This window comes from Bacillus rossius, chromosome 3 (assembly GCF_032445375.1).
Source record: "Bacillus rossius redtenbacheri isolate Brsri chromosome 3, Brsri_v3, whole genome shotgun sequence".
NCBI classification, from domain to species: Eukaryota; Metazoa; Arthropoda; class Insecta; order Phasmatodea; family Bacillidae; genus Bacillus; species Bacillus rossius.
Genome location: NC_086332.1, coordinates 75,716,894 through 75,741,951, shown reverse-complemented (window position 1 = coordinate 75,741,951; position 25,058 = coordinate 75,716,894). Strand labels below are relative to the sequence as shown.

At 35.1% G+C, this 25,058-nt stretch overlaps 1 protein-coding gene across 1 annotated transcript in view; it reads left to right on the top strand.

Annotated features, from left to right (window-relative positions):
- Positions 1-25,058, top strand: part of LOC134530919 (transcription elongation regulator 1-like) — a 178,488-nt gene that overhangs the window by 114,102 nt on the left and 39,328 nt on the right. Inside the window, exons 12-13 of the mRNA XM_063366233.1 lie at positions 419-627; positions 4,206-4,356. Of these exons, the coding sequence (XP_063222303.1) occupies positions 419-627; positions 4,206-4,356 (360 nt within the window). The remainder of the gene's footprint in view (positions 1-418; positions 628-4,205; positions 4,357-25,058) is intronic.

Here is a 25,058-nt window from a genome sequence, read left to right as displayed (position 1 = left end):
AGGTTTCTGTTCTTGTAACATTTGTTTGGTGTTAGCTCACTGTGTGTTGTAATATTGTTCTGACCAAATTCCTTCCACAGAATTCCCTGTGGTGTCTGGGCAGCTGATTTTGGCTTGTTCTCAGCGTTTTTTTTATGTACATGTATATATCTTTGTGGTCCATTCTTGAAGATTTTTCTATGACTTAGAGTGTAAACCACTCATGCCAAACATCCATAATTTGGTTTTATTCTAAATCACTGGCAATACCTATTTATAACTATTTGTGAACTAACAGTAAGACTTGTAATTAATTGAGTACTTATTTTGTTGTTTGATGCATGTTGATCTTTCATTATATTGGTAAGCAAGGTACTATGAAGTCAAAAGTTTTGTTTTTGAAGTTTTTTTAAATTGAAGTGGCTTTTTGTTTGTTTAGGTGTCTGCCTTCAGCACCTGGGAGAAGGAGCTGCACAAGATTGTGTTTGACCCACGGTACTTGTTGCTTACCTCCAAGGAGCGGAAGCAGGTGTTTGAGAAATATGTGAAGGAGCGTGCCGAAGAGGAACGCAGGGAAAAGAGGAACAAAATGAGGGAGCGAAAAGACGAGTTCCGTCGCCTAATGGAAGATGCAAATCTTCATGGAAAGTAAGAAGTTTCAACTTATGTAATTAATACTGTTTAGATTACCTATGTCTTTTAGTTTTTATGATTGTGGGATACTTGGTGTCTTAAAGTGATCTCATAAGCTACAATAGAACCCTGTTATAATGAATCTGAAGGGAGTAGTTTATATTAGTGGTGCACCGATGCGGATACCGATGAATCGTAATCGGCGATTATGGATACTTACCGATTAATCGTAATCGGCGATTATCTTAACGATTACTTTGCCGATTATTTACGTCCCGGCGTAATAAAGTAGGTTTTTACTGTGTAATATTTTGTTACACATTTTAAGACGAAATACCGTAATATTTGTATATATTACAAAATTCATCTAACTCCGTCATATAATTACAGATATTTCGTTAAGTTTAATAAATCTCATTGCCTCCAACAATAAAAAATACATTTTTCCTACACGTTTATTTACGTTTCGTCTTTTGTTTCTTTAGTGGCCTTGTTCATTACCTATAGCCAGAGACGTAAAATAGATGGCACGCAATCAAAATACCACAAACAGTTGCAGTGGATTCTATGACAATCGATCTTTTCGAGTCGTAGTAGCGGTTCAAAATCGTGGTCCCGATACCTTCTAGAGTTTATCACTGCATTTTACCAACTCGTTATAGGTGTCTTTGGTAACATTATCCGTTGTTGTGTTATTTGTATGTGACGTGAAAAGTGAAAAAGTATTTATAATTTTATATATTCAGTCAACATAAATAAAATACCATGTGCTAGAATTGGTTTTTAGTCATTTATATATAATTATAGTGAGATGGCGAGTAGGGAGGAAAAAAAGCGAGTGTGGAACCATTTTTCTATAAACTCAAGTGAACAAAATAAAGCAGCATGTTTACATTGTTAAACGGTAATTTCTTGATGCAACCTTATGTGATAGTCAATAATAATGCTAGTTTTCCGCAACAAAAACTTACCCATTGTAAATTACAATTATTAGACTGTAGTTCACAAGTTGTTTACAATAACAAATATTTAAAAAGAAGTTAATTTAATTTACACTTTGCAATGACCTAATAGTGTATTTTATATATTTTTATACTGTTATTTTAACTGTATTCTCAATTTTACCTAATCTTGTTATTAAAATCACATGGGAATAAAATTTTTTGTGTGCATTATTACACTTAAAAAAATTTCATTATAATCGGTAACTGAATCGGTATCTGCCGATTATTGCTCTCATAATCGGTAATCGAATCGGTAATCGGTAAAGTCATATCGGTGCACCACTAGTTTATATGTTCACCATAGAGGGGAAACTTTATATCTGCGAAAACTTTTATATTGGCAATACATACTCAAAAGCAAAATCTTAACTACACATAGGCCTAAGCCAAGAAAAGAACGAATGAAAATACTCAAAGCAACAGTTTTATGAGCAAATACAGATATTATTTTTCATGCACTACACATGTACAAACTTTCTATTAATGGTTCTTCGACATCGGCGTATTTTCCTTTTTTCAGGCGTTTAATACTCTGTGACGTATTCGAAACTTGAGAAAGAAGATTGTTCCACTTGTTTAATATTGTACTTAATGTGGATGTTGCAATTCCCAGTTCCTTTGCTATTAACACATGCGGGACAGCGGGGTTAGAGTCTACCTTTTCAATAATGTCCAGTTTATCTCGCACAGATAATGCCTTACGTTTTTTACCACGTTTTTCACCCATTTTTATGTACGTATTTCTTATGGAAGCACATTTGCAGCTTAATAACACAAAATTATTTTTACCATCAAAAGTAAATAAACGAAAAATAACTAGTCTGGCGCATCAAAGATCACTACGTATCATTTAGTATCGCAGTTGCTAAAGCTAGAACAAAATTTTCTCACTTTCTATGGAAAAATTTAGTCCACAGAGTTCTATCTAGTGGTAGTCTTACGAACCTTACTCGATCAAAATGTTCGAAACGTGAACAATAAAATGAGACGTAAAAATATTGAATTAGCAGCTATAATGTACATACGTATTTGTGTGGCGGTAATTTATGTTTAATTTTGATAACATATTAAATGTCAAACCAAATCTTCACCTAATCACAACTCCGTCATTCTGTGATCCGTGTGTGCCGGTAGACGTCAGGGATGATAATTTTATTGCCCTTCCTTCCCCCCCGTGCCACCAACAAACTTTCAATAATTCCCGATAGTAAGTTAATTTGTGAATATGAAATACCACTAAATGGGGAACAAAACTCTTCATCAACCAGGTTTTTATACAAAAGAAAAATAAGCTCTACTTCCCGCTAAACAGGATAAGAATATTAATTTCGCTGAACAAAACTTTTAATAGCTCATATTTAGCGAGAAAAAACTAAATAGATGAATTCCCGAAGAGGTAGTTGTTTACCAACCACGAGAATACTAGCGCCATTAATCCGTACGAATTCCGTCGCGCAACGCGCGTCACTCTAATCTCTGGCGTCACATAACCAACCTAAACAGTCGCCATTCGCCATTGCGGTAGTATTAACCGTAAATGGTAAACAAATACATAATTTTCAGTTCGTAAATTATAAGAAATAACTTTACAAATAGTATAATGGAAAATTATTTTACCGAAAGTACCGTAAATATACGTGGAAATTGATACTTAGGTATGTAACTGTTCAATGTTTATATAACTTACGCAATTTGTTTACTTTATTGGTATATTTTTTCGTGTGTGGTTAGTTAAAATTATTAAATCCTATTATTTTTCGATGAATAATTGAATTTTCTTCCCGAAAAGTACCGTAAACAAACATGGAAAGTTGTTATGTATAGGTAATTATTCAATGTTATAAGTTTGCAGTAGGAGACCAATGATGAGCTCAAATAATCGGCTACGTTTTGCCTATCATTATGATCGGCAAAATTAACAAAATCGGCCGATTATTACGATCGGGGTTCGGCATTGGCCCAGCTCTACTACGACGTTAGTTGAGGCTTGCATTCGGGTCACAGATTTGGTTTTTCTATTTAAAGTTGAAAGGTTTTCTTTGCATGACTTATTAATTTAAATTGTTTGACGTGCTCTTGTGTACTCCACATTTTAAATAAACGTACTTTCCATGAATGGGTTTTGTTTTTATGAATAACTTTACTTAACAAAAAAAAATTTTTATTTTCCGCATAAATGTCGCACCCTTACTTTTCAAACTTGATTTTAGTATAACATGTACTACGATTATGCGATAAAATCACAGTATAAACGTATTATACGGCATTTGAAGTCCTTTCTTTGGTAGTATTTTCTTCTGATAAAAAGATGTTTTATTACTTAATTATTAATTAGTTTTGGTTTGCATACATTTTAATATGAAAATTGAGCATATAAACCATCAACATCTAGTGGTGCAGCAGGATTGTTCGTGTCTGAAATGTCAGGGAAAGTTAATTCAGGACTGGAAATCATGGAAAAGTCAGGGAATTTTTGAATTCCAAGCTTCTAGCAACTATGACAACACACACACAAGCACACACACACACACACACACACGCACATACATATATAAAGATAGACTGATTCCTGTACTATTTAATTTCTAGGTCATCATTCAGCGATTTTGCTCAAAAGCATGGAAAAGATGAACGCTTTAAAAACATCGAGAAAATGAGAGAGCGTGAAAGTCTTTTCAATGAGTATCTCTTGGAAGTTAGAAAACGTGAGAAAGAAGAAAAGGTTATGCGCAGAGAACAGGTAGGTTAATTTTTACTGTAATCATTGGCCTCCATTACAATATCTGCGGGTAATGGCTGCTGTAAACATGTTCAATACACACCTGCTTCCTGTGCACTTTGATGTAAAAACAGTAGTTTTGATCAACTGAGTTAATGCGGATCACAGCAACCTTGGATTAGAAAAATCTTGGATGTAATAAGAAAATTTGCTTGTTTTTAGCTGACCCAGTGGTATAATTCTTCACTGTAGATTTCTTTACTTCACTCCATGATTTGCCGAACGAGTAAATGGCATGTTTAGGATTAATTTTCTTTAGGTTTTTAAAAACAGGTACATAATTTTCCAAGTCCTCAAGCAAATGTTAAAAGTCTGTGCTGGAAAGAGCTCTTTATCTTTATGTCAGCTTGTATTATATGGAACCTCGGTTGGTCAAAGCTCAACTGAAACATGACAGTACGATGAAAATCACTAACACTGCATAGCTGATGTGCCAGTTTGATCAATTTTAAAGATTTTGTTTTAAAGGTATTAAAATCGGTGTTTTCTTAAGTTGCACATATGCTTTGTGTATTAAACATGTTTTCATCATTTGCACCTTTTTGAGATTTCATATTTTTAAATACAATGGAATTTTATTCATTGTAGTGTGAACGATAAACATAGGCTGTATGCTGCTGATTTGTGTTAGGTTTATCATGTATCAAATATAGAAGTATTTCTTTCATGTATTATGATAATTAAGCTAGGTATGAGCCAAGTACAAAAATTTTTGTTAATTCCTATATTCTCTTTTTTTAAAAATTGAATTATTGGAGACTTAGGTACACTATGAATTATTGGTTATTGGTACAGCCAAGATTTTACGGTTTTATTTTTTGGGAAATTTTGCCTAAAGATTTTGAGATTTCGTCTTTATCGTCATAAAAAATCAGATTTTTTTGGTATCACCTTTATGATTTATCTAGGAGATTTAAGATCAATAATAGTAAATGTAATTGTAACCTCTTTTATTAATATTTAAAATTTTTGCTCAAAGTAAATTAAAAAATTGTTCAAAGTAAATAAATATTAACGGCGTAGATAGTGTATTAGAGGAAAGTATAGAACATTATGAACATAACTTAGGACCTTATAATTTTGGCCTTATACTTCCCATATTTGGTGAACGTGCATTTATATACAGGTGCCAGTATTTTATTTTGGTGAACATTATTCATGATACATGGGAAAGCAACCATTGTTAGAAGTTCAGCATTCTCAGGCAAAAGAGATCTCCGGTCAATGACAATGACAGAATACTTTGAAAATGACCTTTCAGTGTCAACATTTGAGGTTGGTATCCACATTAATTTGAGTGCAGCTGCAGCAAACTCAGGAAAGTCACATTTCAGTAGACACAAGAGGTTCACTATGTCTACACTGGCTGTGTGTGGGAGTTTGTAGATCACTGTTTACAAGCTTTTGAAGGGCCATATAACCTGCTGCTATTGCAGTTCTTGGCACATTTTGTAGGAAAGGTAGTGTGACAACCATTTTTGAGAACTTTTTGTCTTCTATGCTGACATTCCCAATATTTTTGGGGTTCAGCAGGGCATCAGTATCACGAAAAAGTGCATGAGAAGGATCACGTGAGATAAAATCATGTAGCTTTAGTAAGCTAAGCTGTGATGTCTGTTTGAACTGTTCTTTCAAGGCTGCAGACTGAACACTTTTCAATTTTCTCAGTAAGTTTTCAACAGCCTCTGGAAAAATTCCTTTTGTTAGAACTTCCAATGAAGCTTCTGAAGCTTTGAATAGAGGAGGTGGGCAGTTGGGTAGGAGGATCCCTCCAAAAAGTTTGTGTCAACAAAGCAGGCACAATTTCAGTGACAAACACACACTGAGCTTCAAGGGCTTGTATCTCTGTTTCTTGCAGTCCCTTTATGAATTTCACACCAGCATTATTTTCTTCAGTCAATTGTTCGAAGAAGCTAACAAATTTATGCAGGTGATCAGCCAGGTAGAAAACAGCATTAAACCACGTGTTCCATCGTTCCATTCTTGTCACTCAAAAAGTTGAGGTAGGCATGCCGTCTCTTTCGTGTGTTCAAAAAAGCATTTTTTACCTTGACCTCAAAGAGGTTTAAATCCTCCAAACTGTTCTGCCAGATCTGCCCTACCAGTTTGATTTTATGTGCCCAGCACTGCACGTGGTACACATGTTCACCAAATATACCTTTCAAAGTGCTTGCAGATCTGGTCATACATCTAGCACCGTCAGTTAAATATGCAACTATGTTTTTTTCTTTGATTTTATACTTGGTGCATATGTCAATCACAGCTTTCGAGCAGTTGACAGCATTAGCAGCTTCAAGTACACATGATGCTCCAAGTAAAATGCTATGTTCTGCCCCTGGTTGCAATATCTGGAAAAGAATATTAAACACACAGTTATTTGCTTTATCTGTGGTTTTATCTGCCATAATTACGACTTTCTGGTCTGCCACTTTTTCTCTGATCTCTGCCTCTTTCTTTTCCCTTAAAAAGGGAATATATTTTTTTCTTACCCAGTCTGCACTAGGTATATCACCAGCACCACTGACATGTTTTGCTAGCCATTCCCTAAGTTTTCAGTTATCCAGTTTCTCGACAGGAATTCCAGCCGCAATAAATGTTTAAACTGTTTCCAGTACAAATTCATCTTTTTGTTCCTTGGCTCCTTTTAGCACTGGCCCTGCCTCATCAATTGAAAGCTGCCGTTTTGAAGTTTGTTGCCTTTCCTTCCCAATTTTGTGTCTCTGACTGAATGTGTTTGTTTAATGTATCTTTCCTTTCAATAAACAACATCGCAAAATTTACACATCATTATTTTACTACCACTCACATAAAACCCTTCTTTTGAAAATTCTGCTGCACGTGCAGCCACTGTTGGTTTATTTTTAGGCATTTTTTGGTTTGTTACACAATGTTGCTAACCTTTTCTAAGACAGCAACGCAGAAAAAAAATCCACAGAAACTTAACGAACGTAAAAAGTTTTAAAATGTAATGAAAATATAACTCAATTTGTGTTGCAGCACGGTAAATTCGTCACGGACGCTGTAAAATGAAATTTTTTTATGTTTACAAAAATAATGTTGTTTGATGCAATCATGCCAATACACGAAACATTAATATTCTTTTTTCTTAACACATGCAATGCGTGCTGCACTTCATCAAGATTTTAAAGTTTCGGGTGCTGCTGCACACTTATTTAGTCAGAAAACGATAAATTTTTTCTGGCTTTTAAATTACGTTATAAAACATGAACGCGAAAAATTATTACGCTCAACACAAGTGCGTTTGCGTCGTGTTGGCTAATGGTGTCTATTTACAATCTTCGCATAATGGCAGCACTATGTGTGTATATAACCAAAAATGAAAAAAAAAATATTATCTGTGTAAAAACTATGAAATATTAATGTCTTCTGTTAGATATATACATTGCAAAAGTGTGTTAGAAACGCCTACAAAGATAGTTGTTCCAAGAAACGACATAAACAAGAATTTGTCATCTAACTGGCGATGTTATTGTTATGTATTTCGTGTTCATATGGTACGTAATCTATTTTTCGCATTTTGGTGGTGTTAACACTCAATATTGTTTTATTTCGCGTTTTTCACGTGTGCCAAAAAATCGTGGCTCTAGTTATTGGTTCAAGACACTAAATATTTACTTACACTAATGTTTTTCAACACACATCATTTTAATAAATTTCTTTTACTTAATATTCATATTGGTATAGTTTTGCAACATAGACCCACTTGAAAAACCAAATGATCTACTTTGTATTTTGAAGTACTTCAGAAGTGAAACCAAAAGTTTAATCACTTAACTAAAGTTATGTACATAACCTTGCGGAACAACCATTTGTTTTACAAGATAGTTTATAGGCCAACAGATGCATAGCTATTTCCTTTTACCATGTGAATGCTTATACATCATCTCCAGTTCACACATGCTAAACCCACTTTGTCATTTGTTTCCTTTTGAAATGATAGCCAATGCTGAAGCACAAGAATGGTCTTTCGGTTTTTTACTTGCTGTGGATTAGTAAGATTTAGACCTTGTTTTCAACTGTAATTATAACTGAATGCATAAATCATATAGAGTAATTTTTGTAACTTCTGTAATATTAAATATGAGACTAGATAATGTCAAACACATTGCTGGCAAACCTAAAAAAAAATTAGATAATAACAACAACAATTAAATTAACCTCTTCATTTATCCATTGGCAATTTACGAAATGGTAGCCTGTGTATGCTCATAAATTGCATTCTTGGCGAGTGGATACTCAAGAGACCCCATTTTAAGGGAACTTACTAACATTTACTATTCAATCTGCAATATGTTATCAGATGTATATGATCCTACTTGAATGTAAACTGATTTGAAATTTGTTTGATGTTTAAGGTAACACTTTGTAATTATGCGAATGAATGGAAAAATTCACTTTTGAAACCTTCAGCACAAAAAATAAATAAAATTCTCAAAAATTGAGATACTGAAAATTCATCTTGAGGCAAAATACTGAAAATTCATCTTGCGGCAAGATCCAGCAAATTCTTGTCTCAAATAGTTAGGTTTAGGGATATTGAACAAAGAGGGTCTGCTTGGAGTATGAGAATAGACCTCTACAGAATAGTTTTTTTTAATGCTCCCTCGTGAGTAGCCAGGGGCGCAACAACAGGGGGGGGGGGGGGGGGGAAGGGTATTTTGCCCCCCCCCTGAAACCTTGAAGTGGGGGCAAACGTGGGCAAAGAAAGTGCTGTGTAATCAATTTTTAGATAATAAAACTGCTTAAATAGCACCATTTTCCACCTTGTAATACAAATTTTCCCGGGGGAGGACCTCCGGACACCCCCCCCCCCCCCACTTCAATAGGGGGATCGATGATTCTTTATAAAAAGTTATATTGCCCCCCCCCCCCCCCCCCCCCTTGGAAATATAGTTGTTGCGCCCCTGTGAGTAGCCATTTGTTATACTTGGCAAAGAAGCATTAACATTGTGAACTGTGCTATTGATAAGTTGCAAATCGGTATGTTTTTTAAATTATTTGTGTCACTGTTTCTTTCTTTTACTTTGACATTGTCATCATATAGTTCACCCAAGAATGCTGTATTTATCATAGCCTCTGCAATTTACTATAAAATGTTTTTGGTGGAAACTTTGGTTTTACTGAAAATCTTGTTACAGAATAATAAATATTATTTTAACTACACACATTTCATTAGTAGTTAGAATTGTGGAATTGTTGGGTTTACTGTTACACATTTTATTCCTTATTGTAGGTATTTATTTGCCAGTTTACAACACAACACGATACATAACGAACGCCATCATGCGCCATCACTCAACTGTCTTCCACACAACAAGCACACCAACTCCGCCTCCTAAACAGTGGTGCCAACACACCACATTTGTCACCAGTCCACAATTACCCTACATACACAACACCCCTCCCCTTTTACATGACACAGTCCTTCATCCAGCCTGGCTTAACAGATTCTCTGGCCGGTCTGGTCCGTTTTGGTGTACGAGCTTCGCTTGTTTCCCTTGCAGCTAGTGGAGACTGGAAGGTGCTTTGTTGTTCTGCAGCCATGGGTACTCTTGGCGAAAACCCTTTGAAGTCTGCTTCTTCACCTGGAGATGGTGGTGGTAGGTCCTGACTTGCTCTCTCCTCCGCTCCCTGGCCTTGTACGGCCTGGTCCTTTTCTTCCTCTACTGCCATTGGTGACCTTACTTCACTGCCTGCATATGGGGTCATTTCTATGGCTTCTTCCGGAGGGTGGGCATGTCTGGACCGTAACTGGTCAATGTGCCGCCTCATCAACACCCCATCATTGGTGATTACCTTGTATGATAATGGACCGGTTACTTCAATGATTCTAGCAGGTAACCATTTCTGCCCACGCCCCATGTTTCTGACGTACACCAGGTCCTGTGGCCTGAACTTCCTTGGTGGAGATGTAGTCATGCTGTCTTCTTGTCTTTGCTTCATGTCCTCTGCCAGATCTGGGTGCACTTTATCCAAGCATGTTCTTAGCCAACGCCCCATCAGCAGTTCCGCTGGACTTGTCCCTGTAACTGCTGTAGGTGTTACATGTTGTGTTATCAGCATCCGAGCTAAACGCTGTGAAAGGTCACTGCCGCTCATCCGCTTCAACATCTCTTTTGCCGATTGTACCATCCTTTCTGCTTGTCCGTTGGATGATGGATGGTACGGGGCAACTTTAATAAGCCTGATCCCATTGTTATCTGCAAAGGTAGTGAATGCAGCCGAACTGAATGCTGTTCCATTGTCACTCACAATCGTGTCTGGAATTCCATGGGTAGCCATCAAAGACCTCATTGCTGTGATAACGCTTCTAGCATCTGTGGATGGCACTGGAAGCACCTCTAGCCATTTAGAATACGAGTCAACGACGACCAGAAACACCTGCCCCTGAACAGGGCCAGCAAAATCTACATGTAGGCGTGACCATGGTTGCCTGGTCCATTCCCAGGGGTGGTTTGGGGCCCTTGGTGGCGCATGGCGCGTGGACTGACAAACCTCTCATTGCTGTACCATTTCTTCGATTTCCTTGTCCAGTCCTGGCCACCACACATAACTGCGAGCCAATGCCTTTGTTCTTACTACTCCCTGGTGACAAGCATGTAAAGTTCGCAGAAGGGGATTTCGGCCCTCACTTGGGATGACTACCCTCGATCCCCACAGCAAACATCCACGGTGCAGTGATAGCTCATGCTGCCGCCTCACATATGGCTGGAATTCTTCCCCTAACTTGTCACTTGGCCAACGAGTTCCCACCCACGAACAAACTCTAGATAGAATGGGATCTTTCCTAGTCATACCTGCAATGTGATGTGCCCTGAGGGGGGGAGTGTCTAACACTTCCAGAAGCAGCACTTCCATGGGTGCTGGTACCTCCATCTCTGGGGTTGCTCTTGGTAGCCGACTGAGGCCATCCGCATTCGCAATACTAGATCCTGGCTTGTACACCAACACAAAATCGTACCCACTTAGTATTACACTCCAGCGAAGCATTCGGGGCGAGATTATGTTTGGTGTGACTTTATCGGTCGTAAACAGTCCTAATAATGGTTTGTGATCAGTGCGTATTTCAAACTGCCGACCATAAACATAATTATGGAACTTCTTGACCCCCGCTATAATGCTTAAAGCCTCCTTGTCAATTTGGGCATACTTCCGCTCTGTTGACGTCATGGTTCGTGAATAATAGCAAATTGGCACTTCTTCCCCCTGATTATTCGGTTGGCTAAGAACAGCTCCAATTCCATAGCGAGATGCATCACACGTTAATATAAGTGGCTTTTGTGGGTCGTAGTGAGCTAGTAAAGAGTTTGAGGTTAACAGAGCCTTTGTAGCCGCAAAAGCTGCATCCTGCACCGTGGTCCATTCCCAGCGAGCGTCTTTCTTCAAAAGCTGATGCAAAGGTTCTGCTACACTAGCCTTATCCAACAGAAATGCATGGTAAAAATTAAGAAGACCTAGATATGCCTGTAATTCATCTCTGTTTGCTGGTGTTGGTGCATCGTGAATGGACTGCACCTTGTCGGGGGTGGGCCGTAACCCATGTTGATCCACCACATAGCCTAGAAATGTAACTTCTGAAGCCCCCAGCACACATTTCTCTGCCTTGACATGTATACCATCATCTCTGAAACGCTGTAGTACCTGTCGCACATTGATGAGCAACTCTTCCATGGATGTGCCCTTCACTAGTACATCATCAAAGTACGGCACGACGTTCTCTAGCCCCGCCAGTAGGTCTTCCATGAATCGTTGAAACTTCCCTGGTGCTACTCGCACCCCAAATTGCAGACGATTTACTTTGAATGCCCCCTTATGTGTGATGATAGTTTGCGCTGCTGCCGCACTCTCATCCACTCGTAACTGTTGGAATGCTTGTGCCAAATCAATTTTTGCAAATACTTTGCCTCCACATAGTTTTGCAAGCAGTTGGCTGATTGGTGGAACAGGATATAGATCCTCCTTCAATGCCTTATTCAATGTGCTTTTATAATCAGCGCATATTCGCACATCACCATTTGGCTTCAAGACTGGAACAATGGGTGTGGCCCAGTCTGAGTACGTGACCGGCGTATATACCCCTTGTGTTACTAATCTTTCCAGTTCATTTTCAATTTTCGGTAGCAGGGCGTATGGTACTGCACGAGGTTTTAACCTCACCGGAGCCACACTAGAGTCTAGTTGGAATCTTATAGGTTGTCCCTTAAATTCGCCCAATTCTTCACTAAATACCTCGGGAAATTCTGAGACTAACTCTGATAGCACCCCCGTTACTTTTAACACCCCCTTCACTTCAATCCCTAACGGTTGCATCCAGTTTCGGCCCAACAGAGAGCGATGACGCCCCTTGGAAACTATCAATGGAAGCATGCACCTCCGCCCACCATATGTCACCTGAACCCTGCACGAGCCTAATGTCTCAATAGAATTTTTGCTATAGTCATACAGCACACAAGTGGTTCTAGACAGTGCAGGTTTTCTGTTTGCATAAATTGCCTGGAAAGTCAATTCATCTATAATTGACACCGCAGCCCCTGTGTCTAATTCCATTTCAACAGCCTGACCATCTATTAATACAGTTGTGCACAATTCCTCACATCCTGCTGCTGTTATCTTCCATAAGTTGTAAATATCTGGTTCAGTACTACCTGTCACTGTGCCCAACTGCACCTCCGGGACTTCCTCCACTGTGTGAACATTACCCTTAGAGTTCATCTCACGTACCTTCTGTCTACATACCTTTTCCAGATGGCCAGGCCGTTTGCAAAAATAGCATTCCACGTTCCTGAACCGACAAGCAGCTCGTAAATGTTGTCCACCACATCCAGTACATCTTACCCCTTGATTGTATCTGGGAGGTTGCTTAACCTTGCTCACCCTGTCGACCCCCGCTGCTTGTTGCACCCCATTACCCTGTGGTGCTTCTTGCCCTACGTAGTCAGTGTACACCGGCTTGGACACAGCCCCCCGGATGTCTCTGGTATTTTGGTTTGCTGCCTCCGCAACAAGGGCTTTCTCCTGTGCCTGTGCGAATGTCAATGCCGTTTCTGCTAATAGCCGACGTTGCACTGTCTCGTCCTTCATCCCGCACACAAATCGATCTCTGAGAGTTAGGTCCAAATTAGCGCCGAAGTTGCAGTGTTCTGCTAGCCTACGCAATTCTGCAATGTACTCTGCTACACTTTCATCGTCCTTTTGATCGCGACGATGAAATTTGAACCGTTGGTAAATCTCCGACGGCCTAGGGGAGAAATGATTTTTCAAAATTTTCATAATATCCGCATATGATGTGGAGGCCACAGAAGCTGGAGAATTAAGCGATCTTACTACCGCATACGTTTTCGGACCGCACACACTAAGAAGCACTGCACGTTTCTTCTCTTCGCCTATAACCTCGTTTGCTTGCATGTAAAACTCAAGACGCTCTGCATAGGCATCCCAACCTTGCGGATTTGCCACATCAAATTCTTCTATGTTGCCTAACAAAGAAGCCATTGCGGAGATGCCGATATAACGACTCGTTAATTAAATACTAGGGCGAACCGACGCATGCATTAAGCACTGGGGCACTTCAATCCCATCCTCGTCGCCAGATGTTGGGTTTACTGTTACACATTTTATTCCTTATTGTAGGTATTTATTTGCCAGTTTACAACACAACACGATACATAACGAACGCCATCATGCGCCATCACTCAACTGTCTTCCACACAACAAGCACACCAACTCCGCCTCCTAAACAGTGGTGCCAACACACCACATTTGTCACCAGTCCACAATTACCCTACATACACAACAGGAATAATGTAGTGTTAGCCTTTTAATGGATTTTAACCATTTTTCATAGAATTATATAACTAAATGTGTTTAGGATTTTAATTACATTATTGTGAATATATACACATTCACAATGGTTTGTTACTAATAAAAGCCAACCTTATACACTCTACTAGATAACATTTTTTTTGGCAGGTAAATCAGCAAACATTCAAACTTTGACAGCTAATATTCTTAAAATATTAACAAAATAAATAGGCTAACTGATACTTGATAGTGTGCTGCTCTTTTACTATCTTTATGATGAGGCTTTTTATGGCTTTGATACAACTTATCTTGTTACTGTACTGGAAAGTATGAAGGGAACATTAAATGAGGCAAGAGTCAGAAATTGTTTCTCTGTTCAGATTGATAATAAAAAATATCACATTATTCAAATTCATAAACTAAGAGTTAGTTGGGGCTAACTTAAATAGTGTTGAGCAAATGAGACAATTTAAAACAAGTCCACTAGATTTGAGAGTCAGAATCAGTATTTATTCAGGGTTTTACAATTTATTTATTCAGAGTTTTACAATTGAACAGTCCACTTGTAATATAATGTTATGTAATTGACTCAGTTTGTGTTATGTTACTTATGTAACTTAATTTAGTTCACTTGTTTATGTATATTGTTTTCAAAAATCACACTAGGCATATATAAATGGTTCAAATGATGCTGGAATTTTACGTGGGTATGGGAGGATTGCAGTGTCGAACTGAACTTGCATAGTTCACTCTTTAAGTATGATACTTTTGTAAGTATTGCCCTTACACTAAGTTAATGCTCTTATATTGTTAAAAATAGCATCTATAGGCTAAAAGATTCTGTTATTTCCAGCTAGCACTGTTAGATATTATCCTAGCATCACGTACACATTAATCAGTCATGGACCACCAGTATAGAGAAGAATTTTTGATTGTTTGTTCAAAAATTAAGTTAAACCGGCTTCTGATTAGCTGGCAAGCAGCACTAATAAACATTTGTATTTATAAGTCATACAACTATACCATCAGCAATACTGTATATCTGTGGAAAGTCTCTCTATCATAAAATCACACAGGAAATAATTCATATATAAATGCTATTTAATAAGGTAGTTGATAGTCAGTTGGTCCATAAAGGGGTAAGGGTATTGTAAGATGTACTGGACCAGGATGATGCATAGAGTTTTTGCATTATAGACACGACTTAAGTTTATTGACCCAAATATTGCTAGCAGGGCAAATGATAGTAATGCAACACATACATTTAAAAAAATAAAAAGTTAATAAAAGTATCTGTGTTATACATTTTAGTACTATAGTTTGGTACTTCGTAATTTTTTTTTGTTTGTTACATTAGATTATTCAGCTGTCAGTGTCTATATGTTTATTGAAGCACCTGTCATAAAAGAACTAGTTTGTATATATGTAACAGGGAAGCTATATAAATGATTACAGTTACATCAATGCACCTGATATAAATTTCAATGCAGCCAATATTGTTTTAATTATTTGGCCATAATTTAAACTATTTTACAAATGCTATAGTTTAACTACACAAACATTTTGAGTACTTACTGTTTGATATGAGGTACTAACTCTCAGTTCACATCTAGACGTCTATGCTGGCTTATAAAAGAAAAATACGGTATTGTCTAGTTTCTGTTTTTATTATTCATAGGTTAACCATGTATAAATACTTAACTAAAAAAAAAATTGCAGTCAGATTATGTTGACGTAATAAATGATCTGTGTCTGCGAGTTTTTTTTATTATTATATCATATTATTTATATATCATTATTATATCATATTATTTATAACTGATAACATGAAGTAACTAAGTGTATTAATTTGTAGGTGGTGTATGTTGATTCTTATAAGTAAACTGAAGTACAACTTTGTCTTTTATCAAGTGAACATGTGTTTATGTTAAAGTTTTTTAAGGGGCTTATAAAAAATGCATTGTTTAGGTAAATTTTAAAGTTACCATGATTTTGGTTTTGTTTCAGCGTTACATTTCTTGTGTACTTTCAAACATTTTTCTGGTTTCTTTCAAAATTTGTGGCAGCCATAAAATAATATAACTTATTTTGGGAGAAAAGGTTTATGGTTTCCTGACAGTACTTAAGTCTGCATTTTGATTTGAATCGATGTTTTATTATTTTTTTTGTCAAAGAAAACTTTATAAATTTACAACTTTCTCTATAATGTTGGTTTATGTTTCTTGCAAATTAATTTATTTGTTCAAACATCACATTTGCTAAAGGAAATCTCAAAAGGTGCAAAATTAATTTTTGTTAGCACATTTCATTTCAGGTTCCAGGATCGAGCAGTTTTAATTTTTTTGTTCTATTAAGGCATTTCTTTAATTTTCCAATTTCTTTTAATTTAATTCCTTAACATGTAAGTGTTGATATACATTGGAATTTTTTAAATGTTGTTGAAGATTAGTTGCATAATTTATCTCCAGTACTCACAGTATTTTTGTTCATTAGATAATTTTTTTAATTGTTAGTATTTTATCCTTTCTTGGGTCTAGATGTTCCAGCTGAAGAACTTTGAATTAAATTTGCTCTTTTTTTAGTTTTGTATATGTAAACCTTGAGTGCTTTACTTTGTGTTGGTGCAGGGCTAAATGTGAATGTTTTCAGATCATCTAAGGTTTGTGTAGAATTTTTAAGGTTCACTTTTTATCCCAGGAACATGCAGTGAAACACTTTTAAAGACATTTCTGTAGAACAAAGTGTTTTTATTCCTTAAAGTCAGAAAAACTTCAGTAAAGGAATTTACATACTTGTGTATTTATTGACCTAATGCAGAAATAGAGAGTTAATTATTCTGCAAATATTGATCTGGAAACTTCTTGAAAGTGTTTTACTGTTTTAAATAGTATAATTTCTTGGAAATTTTAAGAAAATATTGGTAAACAGTCAAATTTGATTTAACTGATAGTGTCCGTACACACTTTTTACATGGCTTGAATTTTTTTGTGTTTAATAAATTAAAAGGAAAAGTAAAATTTATACAGTCTTTAAATTTGTCTTCTTTCTTTTTTTTAGTTTTGGTCAATTTTTTTTTTTTTTTTGTATCTTACCTGTTGAGCTTGTCTTTAAAACATTTTGCTGGAATATTTGTTTGTATCAGAAATTATTTTGATCTTTAAATTTCATCTTAAAGTTTCTTTCCATTGTATTGATTTTTAAACTTTCAACTGATTCAGTTTTTGTTCATTTTCTGTGTTATTGTTGGTTTGTGTGTACTTTTTTGTCCACATTGTAGTATTAATTATTTGCACTGTGCTGTTTTACAATGTTTTCCTTCCAGGAGCCATGGATCATGTTTATACATTTTTTTACAGGCATTATAAAACATCTTTTTGCTGTCAATATATAAAGTGTTGCTAGCTTGTTAAATTTTTAAAATTGTTTGCATGCAGTTGTTTTTAGTAAATTTTTTCCAAAAAGTATGAGCAGGAGTAAATATTTAGTTTTGAGTTGATAGATAACTTCATGTAAAGTAATTTTTGTTGATAAAAAGTTTTTCTTCAAGTAAATTATTTTCAATTGATAAGAGAGATTTTTAAAGTGAAAAATTTTTAAAGTGATGATAAAGTTGCAAGTAAAGTATTTTAGACTTTGAGACAAATTACTTAATTTTTTTTTGGTAGTAACTATCAATCATCTGAGAGTAAATTGTTTGAAACTTCTGACTTAACGCTTCAATGTATTCACTTTCAAGAAGTGGCGAGCATCAGCCTGCCCCGCTCCTGTCGTGACGCCAGCATGAAGTCCGAACCTCGCTGGTACTAGTTTTGTTCTCACACGGTATAGCACACTATTACTCACTCCATCGCCTTTGGTTTCTCATAGTTAAAACATAAGAGAGAGGGAGAGAGACTGACTGAAGGTAGGGCAGACAAAGGATTAAAACTGGTAATGTCTTTCACTAACAAGGATTAGAAAAAAGTCATTCACTTTGATTTTTAGTCAGTGAAAATAGTTTTGGCGAGCTAAACAAATATCTCTGAAGTTATTAAAATTGGTTGAAATTGTTAATGTAGCTTTGTATGACAGTCTTCTGGAACTATAGATCCAAGCAAAGATTCATTAGGTTTTGGTGTGTCTTTTAATAATATCTGATAAAGAATGTAAACAGTAATGTTTGGTGGTAAATGTTTGACAGTCTAGGAAAATTTGTTTCATTTAATTTAAAATTCAAACATGAACATGACAAATCAGTTTTTAATCTAAATTGGTTAATGAAATTTTGTTTTTGAGTCAAACTGTCATACTTAGTTACTTTACCTTAGACTTTGTTTCATTCAGAATTCTAAGTGCTATACTATTTCCTTTTATTTGTAAGGTTTTTTTTTTTTTTTTTTAATTTGTAAGTAAATGTATGTATGCAGATTCAGTATTTTACACACACATTCAATGATCGATTAGTTATAAATGTTATTTCGGATTACATTACCATTTTGCACCAATGTATGCATTACGTGCTTGAATGTTTTTTCTATAGATAGGTGCAACTGAGTAAATAAGTGTAGGAACTGTCATAAAATTATGCATAATATATATTTGGGCTTGTCCGATATAGCATCAGACAATATTGATGGTATTGGTATTGTAGGCATTGAAGATACCATAATTTACCAATTAAATTTTTGTTTGCAGAACTATCTTGAAAGGAAATCATAGTTTTTTAGAAGTCTGTAAATGTCAAACCAGTATTTCATTTTTTTAAAAGTATTCATTATATAATTTTTGGAACATTTCATGAATTTGGTTGCTTAATATTATGAGAGCAAGTTATCTAACAGTATCACAACTGTGTAAGTAATGGCTTAGTATTATTGTAAATTAATTATTTCTTTATAAATGGGTACTGTTTTCTCCTCAAGTATAAAACTCAGTGTATGTATATCTGCTTAGAGTATTGGCAGCACACCACAGGATTCGGGCATCTGCAATGACTGGTATCGGCCCAGCCCTAGTGTATACATTGTATTAATGAAATTGTTAATAAGAAAGTTGGGTGAGTCACAACCTGTACATGCTAATCACTCATTTTGGTATTGTTATAAACTTATATTGTTTTTCAGCAGGTATACAATTTTTTTGAAAGGGAAGTAATGTAAATCAAAACCTGAAACAAACATGAGTCTACATTTCACCCTTCAGTGGGATTAGCATGGCCAATATGAGTGGTCAGAAAGTTCAATATTATATTAGTTTTCTTAAAACTTTTTATGCCTGAGTAAATAGTATTTGCAGTGTGCCCAAACTTTTATCGTGATCTACTGGTAGATAGTGTTTAACATAAAGCCAGCCCAGCACTAGTGACGATGAAGGGGTGATCAGCCCAGGGGCAGCTCTGTTCCCCAACCATTGTCATGGAGAGGTGACCATGGTGTGATGACTGGGGCGCACTAGGCTAGGTGAAACTGCAGTGGTGTACCATTGCCTTCCGCAGTACCCGGCCGGGAATCAACCCATTACCTCTTGACTCAACAGCCAGGGGCTCTAACCATAAAGCCCATAGCTTTAGTAAAGTTTAAATGAAAATTGATATTAGTGGCCGCTCATATAAATGTTGCACTTTTAGTTGACACATTATAGCTACTACTTAGTTACTGAGATAGAGTGGAATAAGTTAGGTTCTTGTTTTTGCCACGGTACATGCCAACGATCATGGGCTTATGTAGCGCATTCCAGCAAATATGAACATCATGGACTGTCAAGAGCTGCAGATTCTTGAACTTAAGCTCAACCTAACTTTACAGACTTTGGTTATTTTGGTTTTATCACTCTATGTCAGCTTTAGTTGTACTTATTTTTTTGAAGTTAGCCAACAAATAAAGTAGAATTGTCTCGTGCTTGAAAAAAAATATTCATCTTTATATTACTAATACATTTTTCAATTTTTTGAGTAAATTGTTTTGTAATATTTATAGAACATTGATTAAATTTTTACTTATTTGTTTAACTTTGCCTTCACATTTAGGTTAAATAAATCAGCTTGCTAAGACATTTTGAGACACTTTAATAGTCATGCTAAAATAAGCAAAAACAATTGTCTAATCAAATCTTGCATACAAAATACTCAGAGTATAATACAAGTGATAATATTTGCTGACAAATAATTATTGAAAATACTTTTTGAACCTTTCTACACACATAGTTTAATAGTTATTGTTTTGATAACAAGATCTAACATTCGTGAAATTTAAATTGTAACCTAAAAATTTGAAATCTGTATAAAGCATTAAATAGGTAAAATCTGATTTATGTATTGCTTCAATACTCTTTAGCATTGATGCTAACTGACTTTAGCATTGATGCTAACTTACTTCTGGTAATAATTTTTCGCATACATCTCACAAAAGAATATTGTTTTGATTAGCATTTAAAACCACGGTTGCCACGTGAAAACTGGTAGGAAATAATTTCTGAGAAAAATAGCGTATATTTTAAAAATATTACTACATTTACTTTTTAAGGTGTCTAACTATTGCATTCTTATTTGAAAGTAAACATTTAGCAATAATACAAGTGTTCAGATTATCTGGAATGCATTATATAGGCAAAATATTGTCCTGCTTTCTCTCCCAAATTCTTTTCAGTTGTAATATTTTAACCCAGATAAAAATTTGAGGCACATGTTTCCCAGGTTTTTGACTGATTTTTTTTATAATGTTTGATGTTAATGGAAATATTTTTCAGTTCGGAAACAGGAATGAGTTTTAAAGCAGTTTAAATGTAGTCCTATTGGGAGTTACAGTAGCTAGTTTCATGTACATAAATAACATGATTATACATCCCTTGCGTTAATTGTGAATAACTGCAAAGAAAAATATTTTTGGGTAACATATCACAATAATATAAAAATTAACAATAATAAATTATTTTTTTTTCTCAAGATTATTCATGCAAGGCAAATTTCATGCAACAGTTTGTAGAATCCGAGTGATTTTAAAGAAAAAGCTTTTGTTCTACCATATTTCAATCAGTTGGGTCATTTCATGTCAAATCTCCTAATTAAAATACACTATCCTGCTTCAATGTCACAACCTGGTTTATAAGCAAGTCCATTTCACTGGTAAGAATAATTACAGCCTCCTCCATCTTACTGTTGGTAGTATCAATCTTCTGCAATTCCCAGGAAATCTTGTTAGGATTAAAACCATTAACTTGTGTTTAAATATGTGGTTCGCTTTATGAAATGGTCTATCTTGATTGTCCATTTTCGGATGTGCATAATTACTTGCTACAGTGTCCAATGTAACAGCAAATAACGTTTTTTTTTGGCTGGTGATCGTAACATGTTTGAGGGATTAGTACATGTGACACAAGTTATTCATTACATGATATTAAATCATTATGAATACCTATTCATTTCTCATGTTTTCGGGCACCACAGTTACCATAGCAGGTAATAAATTAGGGCCTACTGCAAATTAGACATAAATCTCACTAGAGGGCATACACACTGCCCTAGTGCACACTTAGAGTCAAATACACTAAAAGAGATTCACCATGTAGTCACTGCTGGAAGGCCCTCACACGATACACATCCACACTCAATGAGAGCTTAATGGCAATATGATAATGGGGCCCACTTCTCATCACCTTTTTATTGTGTGTTCTGAATTTCAATGTGTCCTAATTACTAGTGGTGCACCAGTATGGCTACTGATTAACAGTTAGGACTCATAAGAATTTGCTATTACTAATTTAATTACCCAGTTATCACAGAATATTTTCAGCAAGTAGGCCTGTTCTGAACTATGATATTGATGATTGATACATAAATAATTATACCAAAAAAAAATCTATTTAGATTCCAGTTAGAACAAAAGTTTTTTACTCATTCATTTCATGCTTCATTTATGTACACATACTTGTACATACAAGTTATACATATGGTTTATCCCTGCATACATAAATGATACATTAACCAATATTTGATATTTAGGCTCATTTTGTAACTTACTTATGTGCAAAATTAATTTTGCATTTGCAATGATTTTCTTAATTATAATTTAAAATTCAGTTGAACTGACTTAAACAAATAAGCATATCCTTTCAGTATTGATTAGCTTGGAAACCCACTATGTATTGCATTACAGAATTGTTACATTGATGATTCAGCATAGCTCTAGTTGACTGAAAATAGTTTCATCTTTCACTTTTTATATACCAAATTAGAATAAACCACCTTATTGGAACCAGGTAAACATAAATAATTTCTATTTGAATATTTTGTTTTAACTTTTGTCCGTAACTGATACAGTTTCCAAATTGTATTTTACTGTTTCAGTGTATTAGTATTATTATTACAATATTTTGACTGTGATTCATAAGAAACAATATGCCATGTAATGTCTTAAAATTTTCCTTGTGCTTTTTCAATCAATTTTAACTTTATTTTAGCCATCAATTTTTGTTTTTGATTGAGGGAATTTATTTATATACTTATTTTAAAGTGATGCCTTGTTGATTTAGTATGTTTCTATTGCAAACAATAGAGATTTATTCTTGTATTTTTCTTTTAATTTAGTGTGTTTCATGATAATTTTGATATTATTCTAAAGACTTTGTTGCAAGCATGTTCAGCTAGATTGAAAATTTTTTATTACAAATTTATTTTTACTATTTCATTCTTTGAATTTTGGGAGAAGAGCTGTGCCAGTTTCTCAAATTATAAACATACCCATATTTTTATCAGTCTAGTTTATCTGCAAAAAAAAAAATGTTTTCACTGTAGCACATATCTTAAATTATTCTCAAAGTTTGACCAAATGCTTTGTGAATAAATATAAATGTCATTTCCCCAATGAGGTTTGCATTATTAATGGTGTTACTAAACTTGATTTTAATGTGGGTTCAAAAGTGTAATTTTTTTTAAATATTTGGTGCAAAATAGTAATGTGTCTTGATAATTATACAGTTGCACAAAATACGCATATATATTATATGACTGTACATGTGACTGGTTTAAATCAGCAAGCCAAGGCTGCAGAAAAAGTAATAATAGTATGTTCTTTCACTACTATAGTTATTTCACTGCATTTGGAAGTGTTTTTAGAAAATACTACCCCTTAATTTATTCTGCTGTGCTGATTATGTGATCACAAAGAAAAATCTTATTAGCAAAAAATGTCTTGTATTAAAAATATTGGCTTAATATATGTGAATGCTTTTTTATAAGTGGTGAGTTTTATCATCTGGTGTTAGTTGATACACTTCATTTTTCTGTCAGCACTCTTGTATACTGTGTGAAAATAACTCCAATATTAATACTAAAGCTATGCGGGTTATTGAAGGTAATTTTTATTGAAAGACTAAAAGCTGTTTAGTCTTTTTTTCTTCCTATAGTTGTGACATCTACTAACACCATTTGAGATATGCTTTAGTCATTTTCTTGTGGTCGTGACTATTCAGTGATTAGGCCTGGGTAGTGGACAGAAGTAAGCATACATGCTGGATGCACAGGCATGCCTGTTAAGAACTTTTGTGCCTATGGTTTTTGTGTAAGGTCAGTGTTCATGAGTCACCATATAAATTTAGAAACCATTCAACTAATCTATTCTTTAGGAACCAGGTTATAAATTTAATTTTCCATTACATATTGTTTTGTAGTTTATTTTTGACAGTTGTTATATGTTAACATACCAGTTCAGGTTACACACCTTGAACAGTATTTCAGGTTAACATTTCTTTTGGAAATTGGTACAAACTTTCTTTAAGGAAAACAAATAATAAATTGAAGAATAGCATTACAATTTGCACCAGAATGAAGAAAAAAAATGTTGTACTATAATCATACACTATCGATGGTTCCATTACTAACTTTCTTGTGATAAATAGTTACACTTCTGCAGGCACTTTCTAGTAATTTTCAGGTGGATTTAGAGATTTTGGTGCTATTTAGAGAATGTGATTTGGTAGCAGCAGGATTTTGATGTTAAGCATAAAAATTCATTAAAAAATATATTTACTTATATTTTTTATGGTTCTTTATAATATCCTAAATCTCTTTATTCACCAGAATAAAGTATCTGTTAATGCACAGATTGTAGGCGTGGTAAAAGGTGGTAAGACGTGGCTTTAAGGATACTGTAGTCACCGCAGTAGTGACAAATAATAACTATTGAAGGCCAACTGTGACTAGGATAAAATTTCCTACTGGGCGGCATTGTACCTGTGTGCTGCCTTTTCAATATCTTGAAATATACATGTATATATGTGTGTGTGTGTGTGTGTGTGTATCAGATTCGTAAGTATTTATTAAAAGATGAAAGTACATTAAACTTGAAATGGAGTCATCACTTCCTTTTGTAGAGTCATTTTGAGCTTTGGTAAAGATTATTCGGTGTGTATTGCATTTCCAACGAATCATCTTGTCTACATTAGTCATTTCTGAAGCTTTGTAACAAGATTACAAATTGAATGATTAAAGATTTAATTTAAAAATTAATCAAATTGTTAATAAAACAATATTTTGTGTTAGGACCTCAGTTGCTGAGTTGTCTTTCGCAAGTTTTGCTTTGAATATATTCTTCAACTTTCCACCGGATACAGAATGTGGTCCTGTGTAGCAAATAATCCTGTCAGGTGAGAAAGTTTCTGTCGCTGTATACAAGTATTCTACCTGACTGCCATGCTGTCATTAAATTGTCAGCTCGCGCTATACGCGGAACGAGCAGGAAACACTGGAATGTGCCTCCACTCTTTCGGCCACACAGAGGAGGAAAGACGTACTACTTCTCTCTACCCCAGCCCTCAGCTTTTTCATTAATGCCCTGCCTATTCTACCCAGAACAAAAATTATTTGGGTA